General features: G+C 48.6%; 1 protein-coding gene across 3 annotated transcripts; it reads left to right on the top strand.

Moving 5' to 3' along the window:
* The first annotated feature begins 458 nt into the window (after window positions 1–458).
* Window positions 459–9,300, top strand: ZBTB18 (zinc finger and BTB domain containing 18). Of its 3 annotated transcripts, XM_060643343.3 has the most exons (3): window positions 1,243–3,063; window positions 5,492–6,179; window positions 6,292–6,404. In XM_060643343.3, the coding sequence occupies exons 1-3, from the start codon at window positions 3,051–3,053 to the stop codon at window positions 6,299–6,301; spliced, it is 711 nt and encodes a 236-aa protein (XP_060499326.1). In that variant the 5' UTR covers window positions 1,243–3,050; the 3' UTR covers window positions 6,302–6,404. The 3 variants fall into 3 exon arrangements, with proteins under 3 accessions (XP_078297276.1, XP_060499326.1, XP_060499325.1); XM_078441150.2 differs by lacking the exon at window positions 1,243–3,063 and adding an exon at window positions 459–587 and having other exon boundaries at window positions 5,492–9,300; XM_060643342.3 differs by having other exon boundaries at window positions 5,492–9,300.
* Window positions 9,301–10,953: the final 1,653 nt, after the last annotated feature.

Below are 10,953 nucleotides of genomic sequence, written 5' to 3'. Positions count from 1 at the left end.
GCGGGCAAGGAGCTCCGGTCCAGCCGCTTACGGTCAATCGCAGAGGCCCCACGCCGGGAGGGAGGGAGGCAGGGGGAGGAGCGGGGCGGGCCGAGGCTGGGCGGGGTGGGGGGGAACATCTGGCCGGCGCCGCCGCGTGCGTGCGTGGTGCGTCCTCCCGCCCCCTCCCCTCCCCCTCCCCCGCCCGCCCCCCTGTCCCCCGCCCCCTCCTCTCCCCCCCCCCCCCCCCCAGGCCGGCGGCTCCGCGCTCGCTCCCTCGCTCGCTCCCTCGCTGTGTCTGGCAGGCTGCGGCCGCCGCTGGGCTGCTGCCATGGGGAGCCGTTGAGAGTGGGGCCCTCTTCGCTCCGCCGCGCTCCTCCGGCTGCCAGCGGGGGTGGGCGGGAGGGAGGGAGGGGGCAGGGGGGAGCGGGCGACGGAGCCGGGATTGGGGGGCGGGGGGGCCGGGAGGGAGGGGGGCAAGAGGAGGAGGAAGCCCACCAAGTCCGGCGGCGGCGGCGGCGGCGGCGGCGGCCGGGAGGAGGAGGAGGAGGAGGCGGAGGACGCGGCGGCGGCGGCGGCGGGGACGCGGTGACTTAGGGCCGCTCCGTGTGAGTCCCGGCGCCCGCCCCGGCCCCTGACCCGGCGCCCCCTTCCGCGCGCGGCCCCCTGGCGGGCGGGGGGCGCCAGCTGTGCGGCCCCGGCCGGCGGGGCCGGGGCGGGCGGAGGGCGGGCCGGGCCGGGGGCGCCCCCGCGAGTGGAGTTAGTTTGTGTGCTTGGAGCGGCTGGGGCGGCGGGGGGCGGCGCAGCTGCGGGAGGCCGGGCGCGGGGACGGGGCCGCCGCAGCTGCGGGGTCGGGCGGGGTGCGGGCTCGCCCGCTCCGCGCCCCCCCCCTCCCACCCCCGGCCGGTGCAGCTGCGGCGCGGGGCGGGCTCCCGGCCGGTGCAGCTGCGGCGGCGCCTCCCGGGTGCGGAGGGCGGCGGGCTGGGGGAGGGGGGCTTGGGAGCCGCCGCAGCTGCAGCGGCGCCCGGGACGGCCGCGGCTCCGGGGACCGGTGCAGCTGCAGTGGCGCCCGCGGGGGGGCGGGGGGGGGGAGGGGGCCGGCGGGGGAGGGGCCCCTCCCGGGCTGGTGCAGTTGCCGGGAGGCCCCGGGGGCTCGCGCGCCGCGGCGTCGGGGAAGCGGTGGCAGCCACCCTCCTCCCGCGGGCTGCTTCTTACGACTTTTCTTTTGTTGTTGCCGTGACCCGGGTCTGTTTTCTCGTCTGTTGTTTAAGGTGTTTTCCTGCTGCACCGGCTCTCCGCCCTCCTCCTCCTTCCCTGTGGTTTAACCTTCCTCTTTCCCCGTGTGTTTTATGCACGGCCAACTACGTGGACATTTGCATTTCTTACCCCCGCACCCTCGCCCCCACCTCTTGGAAAAACAAAAACCCAACCCCACAAAACCTCTCTGGACCCCGCGGTAGCAAGACGTGAAGGGGTTGATTTGTGGGGTGGGAGTCGCTGGCCCATTGCGGTGCTTGGGACTCATTAAACTGTCACTCACCCCCCACCCCACTGGGTAAATGGGGTGATTAATGTCTGATATATTGGAATGGGGCGAGGGCATTTGTGGAGTAGAGGCTGTGTGGCTGAGAAGGAATTTAGCTGCGAAGGGTGCCTCCTGGCATAGGCGTTCGTCATTCTGTCATTCCCCGCGAAGTTAGAGAAAGTTAGGTTTGTGACTTTGGCAGAGCGAGAAGGACAGGACCGAGACGTTGGGTTTTGTTACTCTTTAACTCTGCCGCGGTTTCCTAATGAGAACGGAGTGCTGATCACCAGGCAGGGCTGCGACACTTGCGCCTCAGGCCTGTTCTACTCCTCACCCTCCCGGGAGTCTGTGGAGATGTATTTGACATTCACAGATGTCGCAGCACCTTGCAGGGCACTGGTCGGCCCAGCCCGGGTTACCTTACGATTTCATCAGCCATTAGTAAAGACCCACAAAGTCTAGCTAAAAAGTTCCCAAACTTACTCAACCTGCTCCCCCCCCCCCCACCTCCTTTCTGAAAGGTTTTCTTGTGATCACGAAACATTACAGAGTGACCCAAAAAGAGATTGTTATGGGACACAGATCAAGGGGAAGACAAAGTTCTGCTTTTTCTGAGCCGGGAGGCGGATCAGATACGCAGGTGCAGCGTTCACGTTAAGTGGTGGTAGCAGGTTGTGACCGTTTATTAATTTGTCTCATTGAACCGAAGTACTTTCCAGGATTTCAGAAAGTGCAGTTTCACCACGTTGATACCGAGACTTGAAATTTGCATGAACTGGCAGTGTGAGAAATTGCGTTGAGAGGGAAGCTGGAGATAAATAGTTAAATAAGAGGGGAATAAGAAGGTGAACCAGGCTGGAGCAGTAGTTCTGAATAGTCTTCCACCCTCCTGAGACACGTATGCCATGATCTCGGCAGGGGGAAAATATGAAAGTGCCATAATAATGTCGAAATGGGACTGGAGATGTCAATTGGGTTGGTTTAAAAATATCCCTAAGCTGCCTTTGAAACTAAACGTTGGAGTTGAATAAAAGTGAATCTGGATTTCCTGAATAGCACCGTGGCTTGAGTGTGCTGTCAGTATGTAAGCCAGTCCACCAACTTAAGACAGAAGTGTTGCTATTCCATAAATACAGTAGAACTCCATATGCTGAGTTTTTCAATTTCTTCTGTTAGAAAGTTTGGGGGAAAAAAAGGGAGACTTTGAAGTATTTTGTTTATACTAACAGAAGAGAAAAGTTCTCCTAAGAAAAAGCTGGTGGCAGGAGTGTAGAGGAGTAGCATATGGCATTAAAAGGAGCACAGCTGGAGGTAGCATTTCCATCTGAACATGATGTCAGAGCAGCTGACAGCCTGCCATCCCTCAGCCTTTTATTCTAACACACAGACAGGGAGTTAGTGTGTGCGGATCTGTGGTGGAGAAGGTATCTCGTTCCTCTCTAACATCATCTCCACTTTGCATCTGTCTCTCTTAGTCTGCTTTTTTTCCACCGATGTAACAGACCTGGAGCCAGCGAGACTCAGAGGAAAGGACTTAATCAGGTTTATGTGTCCTAAAGGTAGGAGTAGCAAGAGATTAGATTGAGCATATTTCTGTTTTGGTGTTTTGTTTATTTAATTAAAAAAAATCACATTACTTTTCTAACCCAGTTTAGGAATAATATATGAAATCGAGTATTAAATGAACATCTTGTTGGAGTTGAAAGTCTTGGGCTCGTTTAGTTTTAATTTTTATCCCTTTTGCTCGAGCAAGTAAATAACTTTTATACACAGAAATATTTCAAGTTTTGAAATGCTAAGAAAGGCTTTGAAATGTTGCTTTTTGAGATCACTTTGGATTAGAATGCTTTTTTCTGTTCACTGCGATTTAGGCTCCTTTTGCTTTTGGGGTAGTGGGGGAGAGAAATAGTAAACTGCCTGGAATCCAGCGATCAAACTTATATGAGAAGATTATTCTAGTTAAGAAGCTAGATTGTTGTGTAATTAATTCCACTCTGAAACTTTATTCTTCAAAAACATTCAGCAGCACTACTGAAACATACAGCTGTAAGTGCTTTTGAAACCGAAGGTTTTTTAAAAAGGGGGAAAAAAAAAACTTTTGTCCCCAGGAGAATAGTTTGACTGGTTTCCTCATTTCTCTTTCAAATATATATTTAAGAGATCTTTTATTTCAGCATAACAATAATTATTTGCAGGAGTTTTTGTGTTAGCGACTAATTTAGAACTTGTAGATTTGAGCTGCCTGAATTGGCCAGACAGCTGTAATCGCACTCCTCCATTCTTAATCTCTTTATCTCGGCAGCAGCTGCCATATGGCCACAGTCAGCTGGATCAGATGTTTATAAGCTTCCTTCTTCGTCCCTCTCTGTCCTGTCAGCCTCCTAATTTGATCACGGCTACCTTGTGAGCTGCCCTCCAATCTTTATTTTTAGCCCTCTCAAGGATTAGGATTGATGTTAGCTGTGGAGCACTCAAAGTGATTGTATTGTAAATCTTGGTGTATTCTAGCTGGGGCGTCGTGCGGAACGCATTTGGGGGCTAGGATGAAACTTTTAGCCCATCTTGGGCAAAGTGTAGAAAAAGCAGGGAGGTAATTTCTGAATATTAAATTACCATGTATCCGTTCCCCAAATGTACTTTCTGAGCTGGTTGGTGTGGAACCTTGCTTCTGGTCATAGGAAAAGGGAAGTCGGGTTTTCTTGATTTTTTTTTTCTTTTTTTTTTTTTAAGGAGTTGAATTTTACAGTTGAATTTTGACCCTTTGTACCTCCTCGCCTTTGCTCCCCCTCCATTTCACCCTCCTTCACCAGAAAACAAGGGCAACGATGCATATTTGAGAGAATAGAAGCTAGTGAGAGAACAAAATATATCAAGTTTTATTGTAACAAAGTATTTTCTGTTGAATGAGGTAAGGCAGAGTCAGAAAAAAATAGTTTCTCTTTTTCTAGCAAGGCCTTTTTTTTTTTTTTTTTGGGGTGGTGGGGGGGGAATGTTGAACCTGTAAAGCTTTGGAGTTTCATTTGAATACAATATGCCTTTATTTAAAAGTTTGAAATCATTTTAATATGGAATTCATTTGCTTTGCAACGGATCAAAGTTTAGGTGAGAATTTTCAGAGTGAAGGGAAGCCCTTCTGGTTCCTCATATCCTAGATGTACAGATTTTTACAAAGAAATACTACTTTTTTTTTTCCCCCCTCCATTCACTTAAAAAATATTTGGATTTGTTCATAGTAAAGATGATCTTTTCCATCTGTTGGTGTAGTTCTTTCTGATCTCTTGTACACGTGGGCTCTACCTGCAAATCCTAAGGCGTTAACATCTGTTTTTATACACAGGGCTTTTGTTGTTGTAACACTCTGACTTTAAAAGTGAGTTGTTTGCTAATTTCTGGGCTAATTATGCGATTTCACTTTTTTCCCCTTGATTCAGCCAGTGCGTGTGTGTTAAAATTGTGCTTTCTAAGCGCAGTCATGTATCAAAAGTAATGGAATAAAAAAGGATGGTTGAACAAGTTTTCTGAATCTTCCAGAATGTGTTTGGGACTTTTCTTTGTTCGCTCTACGAGCTGTTGCAGGTTTCGTAGGACATAATTTGATGAGTAGGTTCACTTCTCCTGAAAGAGATGTAAATTCTCACTCTCAATAAGGGCCAGTAGTGAAACAGAAGGCTTTTAAAACTTGCCGGAAAGTTCCAGGAAGGTGGGGATGCGTCAGGGACTGTTGGGCTGGGGTAAGGGAGTTGGGAAAGGGTACGTTTTTCCTTCTCGCGTTTGGGTTTCGTGCGTGCGGTCTGGTCGTCCTCGGGTCACGAGCCTGATTAAAATGCAGGGACGGGTACCTCGGCGGCCCAAGCCGAATCACTGTCATTATCTCTCTTTTTTTTTTTTTTTTTTTTTTTTTTTTTTTTTTTTTTGTTGGTAACGGGGACCCGGGCGGCGGAAAGTTGTTCCTGAGCAGGCTCTCACGAGGACTGTCTCTGTCCCCAGGTTATGAAGACAGCATGGAGTTCCCAGACCACAGTAGACATTTGCTGCAGTGTCTGAGCGAGCAGAGGCACCAGGGCTTCCTTTGTGACTGCACCGTCCTGGTGGGAGATGCCCAGTTCCGCGCGCACCGAGCTGTGCTGGCTTCGTGCAGCATGTACTTCCACCTCTTTTACAAGGACCAGCTGGACAAAAGGGACATTGTTCATCTGAACAGCGACATTGTTACAGCCCCGGCTTTCGCGCTCCTGCTTGAATTCATGTACGAAGGGAAACTCCAGTTCAAAGACTTGCCCATTGAAGACGTGCTCGCAGCTGCCAGTTACCTCCACATGTACGACATCGTCAAAGTGTGCAAAAAGAAGCTGAAGGAGAAAGCCACCACCGAGGCGGACAGCACCAAGAAGGAGGAGGACGCCTCCAGCTGCTCGGACAAAGTCGAGAGCCTCTCGGACGGCAGCAGCCACATGGCGGGCGACCTGCCCAGCGACGAGGACGACGGCGAGGACGACAAGCTGAGCCTCCTGCCCGGCAAAAGGGACTTGGCGGCCGAGCCCGGCAACATGTGGATGCGCCTGCCCTCGGACTCGGCGGGCCTGCCCCCGGCCGGCGGGGACGCAGAGCCACACGCCGCGGCAGCTGGAAAAACAGTGGCCAGCCCCTGCAGCTCCACAGAGTCTTTGTCCCAGAGGTCTGTCGCCTCCGTGAGGGATTCGGCAGATGTTGACTGTGTGCTGGACCTGTCTGTCAAGTCCAGCCTGTCAGGAGTTGAAAATCTGAACAGCTCTTATTTCTCTTCACAGGACGTGCTGAGAAGCAACCTGGTGCAGGTGAAGGTGGAGAAAGAGGCTCCGTGTGAGGAGGGCGAGGTGGGCGCTAATGACTATGACATGGAGCATAGCGCCGCGAAAGAGAGCGGGGGCGCTAACGCCCGCGGGCCGTACGAGCCGGCGCACCTGGCTCCGCTGCGGGAGGACTCGGTGTTGAGGGAGCTGGAGCGCGAGGACAAGGCCAGCGACGACGAGATGCTGAGCCCGGAGCACGAGCGCGGCCCGGCCGAGGCGGCCGTGGACGGCGGCCTGCTGCCCTACGTGTCCAACATCCTGAGCCCGGCCGGCCAGATCTTCATGTGCCCGCTGTGCAACAAGGTCTTCCCGAGCCCGCACATCCTGCAGATCCACCTGAGCACGCACTTCCGCGAGCAGGACGGGCTGCGCGGCAAGCCGGCCGCCGACGTCAACGTGCCCACCTGCTCGCTGTGCGGCAAGACTTTCTCGTGCATGTACACGCTCAAGCGCCACGAGCGGACCCACTCGGGCGAGAAGCCCTACACGTGCACGCAGTGCGGCAAGAGCTTCCAGTACTCGCACAACCTGAGCCGCCACGCCGTGGTGCACACGCGCGAGAAGCCGCACGCCTGCAAGTGGTGCGAGCGCAGGTTCACGCAGTCGGGGGACCTGTACAGACACATCCGCAAGTTCCACTGTGAGTTGGTGAACTCCTTGTCTGTCAAAAGCGAGGCCCTGAGCTTGCCCGCGGTCAGAGACTGGACCTTAGAAGATAGCTCTCAAGAACTCTGGAAATAATTTTCTATCCCTCTCTCTATATAAATAATATATATATCGACACGTACATATATATACATAGATCTCTATCTAGTTGTGGTACGGTCTAAAAGCAGCCTTGTTTCCTGGAACTAAGACGTCGGGGTGTTGACTCGGTTTTGCACTTTAGAGTAGCATGAGACTCTCGCTAATTTAGCATTCTGGTAAAAGAGACTCTGGAGCAAGTCGGAGACTAGAGAGGGCCTTTTCTTTCGAGGGGGCAGGGGGAGGAAGCCAATAAGAACCTTTGAAACAGGTCGTCCTATCACAAGATGCTTTCACAGGGCTTCATTTTGTCGACACTGCATTGTCTTCTGAGCTCTCGCTCTCGCTCTCTCTCTCTCTCTCTCTCTCTTTCTCTTTTTCCACTTTGTTTTTGTTTTGTTTTGTTTTGTTTCGGAGTAGAGATCCCCTCCAGTTTTATTAGCCTCTCTATATGTCACAAATTGCATGAATCTTTTCTGGCTGTTGGAAACCTGAATGCTTTTAGACCCAAATGGGAGATTTCTGAGATGCTGGATTATCTATTTTTAAACAAGCAGTTGACTTAAAACTTTCTGTGGCAACTTCTGGTTTCCTGACGGTTCCCAATGAGAGAAATGCGGAAAGTACACTGGGCTCACTGGGACGCTGTCTTTGTGAAGGTTTGCTTGGGATGGAAAAGGATACTGCAGCTCCAGCAGTGTTGAACTGTGTGTTGAAAAATGTGAATTACTGTTCTTGTATACTGTAATTGATTACACGGGCTGGGGGGGGTGTCAAAGAACTTGACAGGTTGTGTTGATGCTCTTAGTTGAGTCTTGAAAAGTAAATATTAACGCTACAGAAATGCATGAGTTTCAATATATTTTTTGTCTTTGTTTGCATTGTATAACTTTAACGAGTGAGTTTAAAATTATTTAATTTCCTTAGAAAAACAAAATAGCACCGTTTGGGGAAAAAAAAACCTGGTGTTATGAAGAACGTAAATGCACTGTTTTTATTTTTATTTTATATAATTTAAATTGACTTTCCCACTGTCTTTAAGTTGAAACTGTTAAGCTGAATAAAAACTTAAGCTGCAAATTGATAACTTCGCTACATAACAAGGAAAATATAAATGTTTACAAACGGCTTAAAGATTTGCATGTGCAGTGTGCATTTGTAACAGACTTCTGATTGCACAGAACCCATGCCAGCTCAAAGTTTAGGGGTACACATTTACCCAGTGGAGCATTTTTAGAATAACTACTGCACAAATTGACAATAGGTCATTCTCTCTTTTTTTTTATTTTTGTTTTTGGGTTTTTTTTTTTGGCTCCCCTTTCTTTTTCTCCCCTTCTTCCTTAACCCTCCCTCCCTCCCCTCCTTCATCATCCCCCCCCCCCCCAACACCCACCCCCACCCCCACCCCAACTCATGAAAAGATTCTATGGACTGAAAAAGCCCCGGGCTGAAAGGACTGGCCTGCCTTGATTGACGTGGGGAAGGTGGGGAAGGGGGTTAGTAGACTATGTGTATCATGCAGCACAGGCTGCAGCCCAACGTGTGGTTTTTAATGACCAGCGCGCAGGGCAAAAGCATTTTGCACAGTGTTTGTTTTCCTGTCTTGCACTTACAAATAAGGTCTATGGGAGTAGCATGGAAAACGTTTGCTGTTTTTCCCTTTTTTTTTTTTTTTAATTGCTTTTGTTTAAAATTTGATCGCCTTAACTACTGTAAACATAGCCTATTTTTGTGCTTAAGATACTGAATGGAAAACTCCATTGTGTGTTGCTGGACTGTTTTGGAAATATTTGGTCAAATGTGTGTTAATTTGGCTGTAATGGCATTTAAAGCAAACAAACAAACAAAAAAAGCTGTGAAAATGGCCTTGGAGCATTATCTTTAGTTACTTGAAGAGTTTCTAGTTTGTTTTTTTTTTTTTTAAATACAGTTTATGTTAAAATAATTTTTATTAATTTAGAGGAGACAATCAATGTCTGAGAAAACGGACTTTCTTTTGGATTTTCTTTTTGTGGTCATTGTGAGTGATTGCTTTTCCCTTTTATTAGTTTCACATTCTTCCTTTGTTCTAAAACTTAGACTGACATCTAGCTTTGACAATCATAGTATGTTTTATTTTCCTGAGGGGGGAATAACTTATAATGCTGTTTAGTTTTGTACTATTGGTGTGTTGGTGAATTTTTAAACTGTGTGCTAACTGCAATAAATTATATGAACTGAGAATTTCGCGTGTGTTCTTTTCATTGTGATCTATCTACCCCATAGATCCTAAGTGTGTATGTACCTGGTGCCCTCGTTTTTAATATCCGTTCTATCCGGGGCTTACGAAGTTACTAGAATGCCTTATTAACGCCAACAGAGATGTGCAGTCATCTTGGCTTCTGGTCACTTAAGGGCCTCATGCACATTTTTAAAACGTGACCCGTTTTCTACAACCTAGATCAAGAGTGGGTGAATCTATAAAACTTCAAGGGGCAGTCTAGGCTTTTCATCATACCGCCTACAACAGCTGCTCATTCACACACACGCTGAGTCCCTCTCGCGGGTGATCTTACCCTGAGTCGGCCGGTCCAACCTATTCTGTGTTCTGGTGTAAGTGGAAGGCTGAGGAGACCGGATGTCTTCACTTGGAAGAGTGCTTGGCTAACAACTTGGAATTCTAGGCAATCCCATTAACAAGCATTCGATCGTTCGAGATGGGCTCCACGGGTCCTTTTTGTGGCTGGGAGAGCTCAGATGTTCCCAACTTTGAATTCTCAGAGTTTTACTTTGAAAATGCAGTTACAAGGACTCCAGACCCTCACTTTTGTGATCGTCCCGATTTTGTGATGGTCTGAGGCGTGTCAGGGTGAGAAACACTGCTGGTGGATGGACAGAGCACGCGTGGTCCCGGACAGCACTTTAGAATTGTCACACTCGGTCCTAAGTGTGCGTAGGGCCGGCGCAGACCTGAGAGAGTTTTTGTAAACCCTCAGATCTGTATCTGTCAGTACCTTCCAGCCTTTAGAGATACATATGAAGTTACAGTTTTACATGACTGCTGTCCAATAAAATACATTTATGTTATAAGGCCAATAGGAATGGGAATTTTCTTAACTTCCATAGAAAAAGTGAGATACAAGGTCCAGAGCTTGGAACTATACTTGTGAGCTCCTGGATGGCTTTGGTTGAGAATCCAAAAAGATTTTTTTAATCAGCGCAATTAGTAGTTTACTATTTGGAATCCCTGCATTTGTTTTTTTTTTTTTTTTTTTTTTTTGGTTGAAGCAGGATTTCTATTACACGTAACTCACACTGGGTTTTAACCAACCAAATGTTGTTTCACGTGAAAGAGGAATGTGTATTTGAACTCCACAGAATTATTTTTCAGCAGTTACAAGCTTATTTTTAAAAAGGGCTGGAGGTGGGGGTCGGTGCGGGGTGGGTGGAGGGAACTGGGGTAGAGAAGGTGGATTTTGTGTTTTCAGTTCCTGTAGTAACTGGTCATAGTCCCTCAAAACTTTCTGGTTTTGTTGAGATGTTGAGAGTTATAATTTAGTTTCACCAACTAGCATCTAATTTAAAATGAGCATTGTCTTAAACTTAGCTGGATATACTCATGAAAACAATATTTTGACGTGTGATTTGGAAGAAATAACTACTTAAAACATTTCTTGCAAACCTAGGACAGAATATCAATTACATAAATCGCCACATTTGTTAAGAGAAGTGAAGGAATCAGTTGTTCATTTGCTACATTTCAAAAAAAAAGGAAATTAATTTGTCATGTAATCACGTTGGAAACCATTCAAATTGATTCCCCCTTTGACATCTGGCTGATGTCTAAGTGTATTTTAACTATGTGATTTCATTTACTTTTGAAACCATCTGTTTTTT

This window comes from Panthera onca, chromosome F1 (assembly GCF_046562875.1).
Source record: "Panthera onca isolate mPanOnc1 chromosome F1, mPanOnc1 haplotype 2, whole genome shotgun sequence".
Classification (NCBI taxonomy): domain Eukaryota; kingdom Metazoa; phylum Chordata; class Mammalia; order Carnivora; family Felidae; genus Panthera; species Panthera onca.
This window is presented reverse-complemented; position numbering and strand designations above follow the sequence as displayed.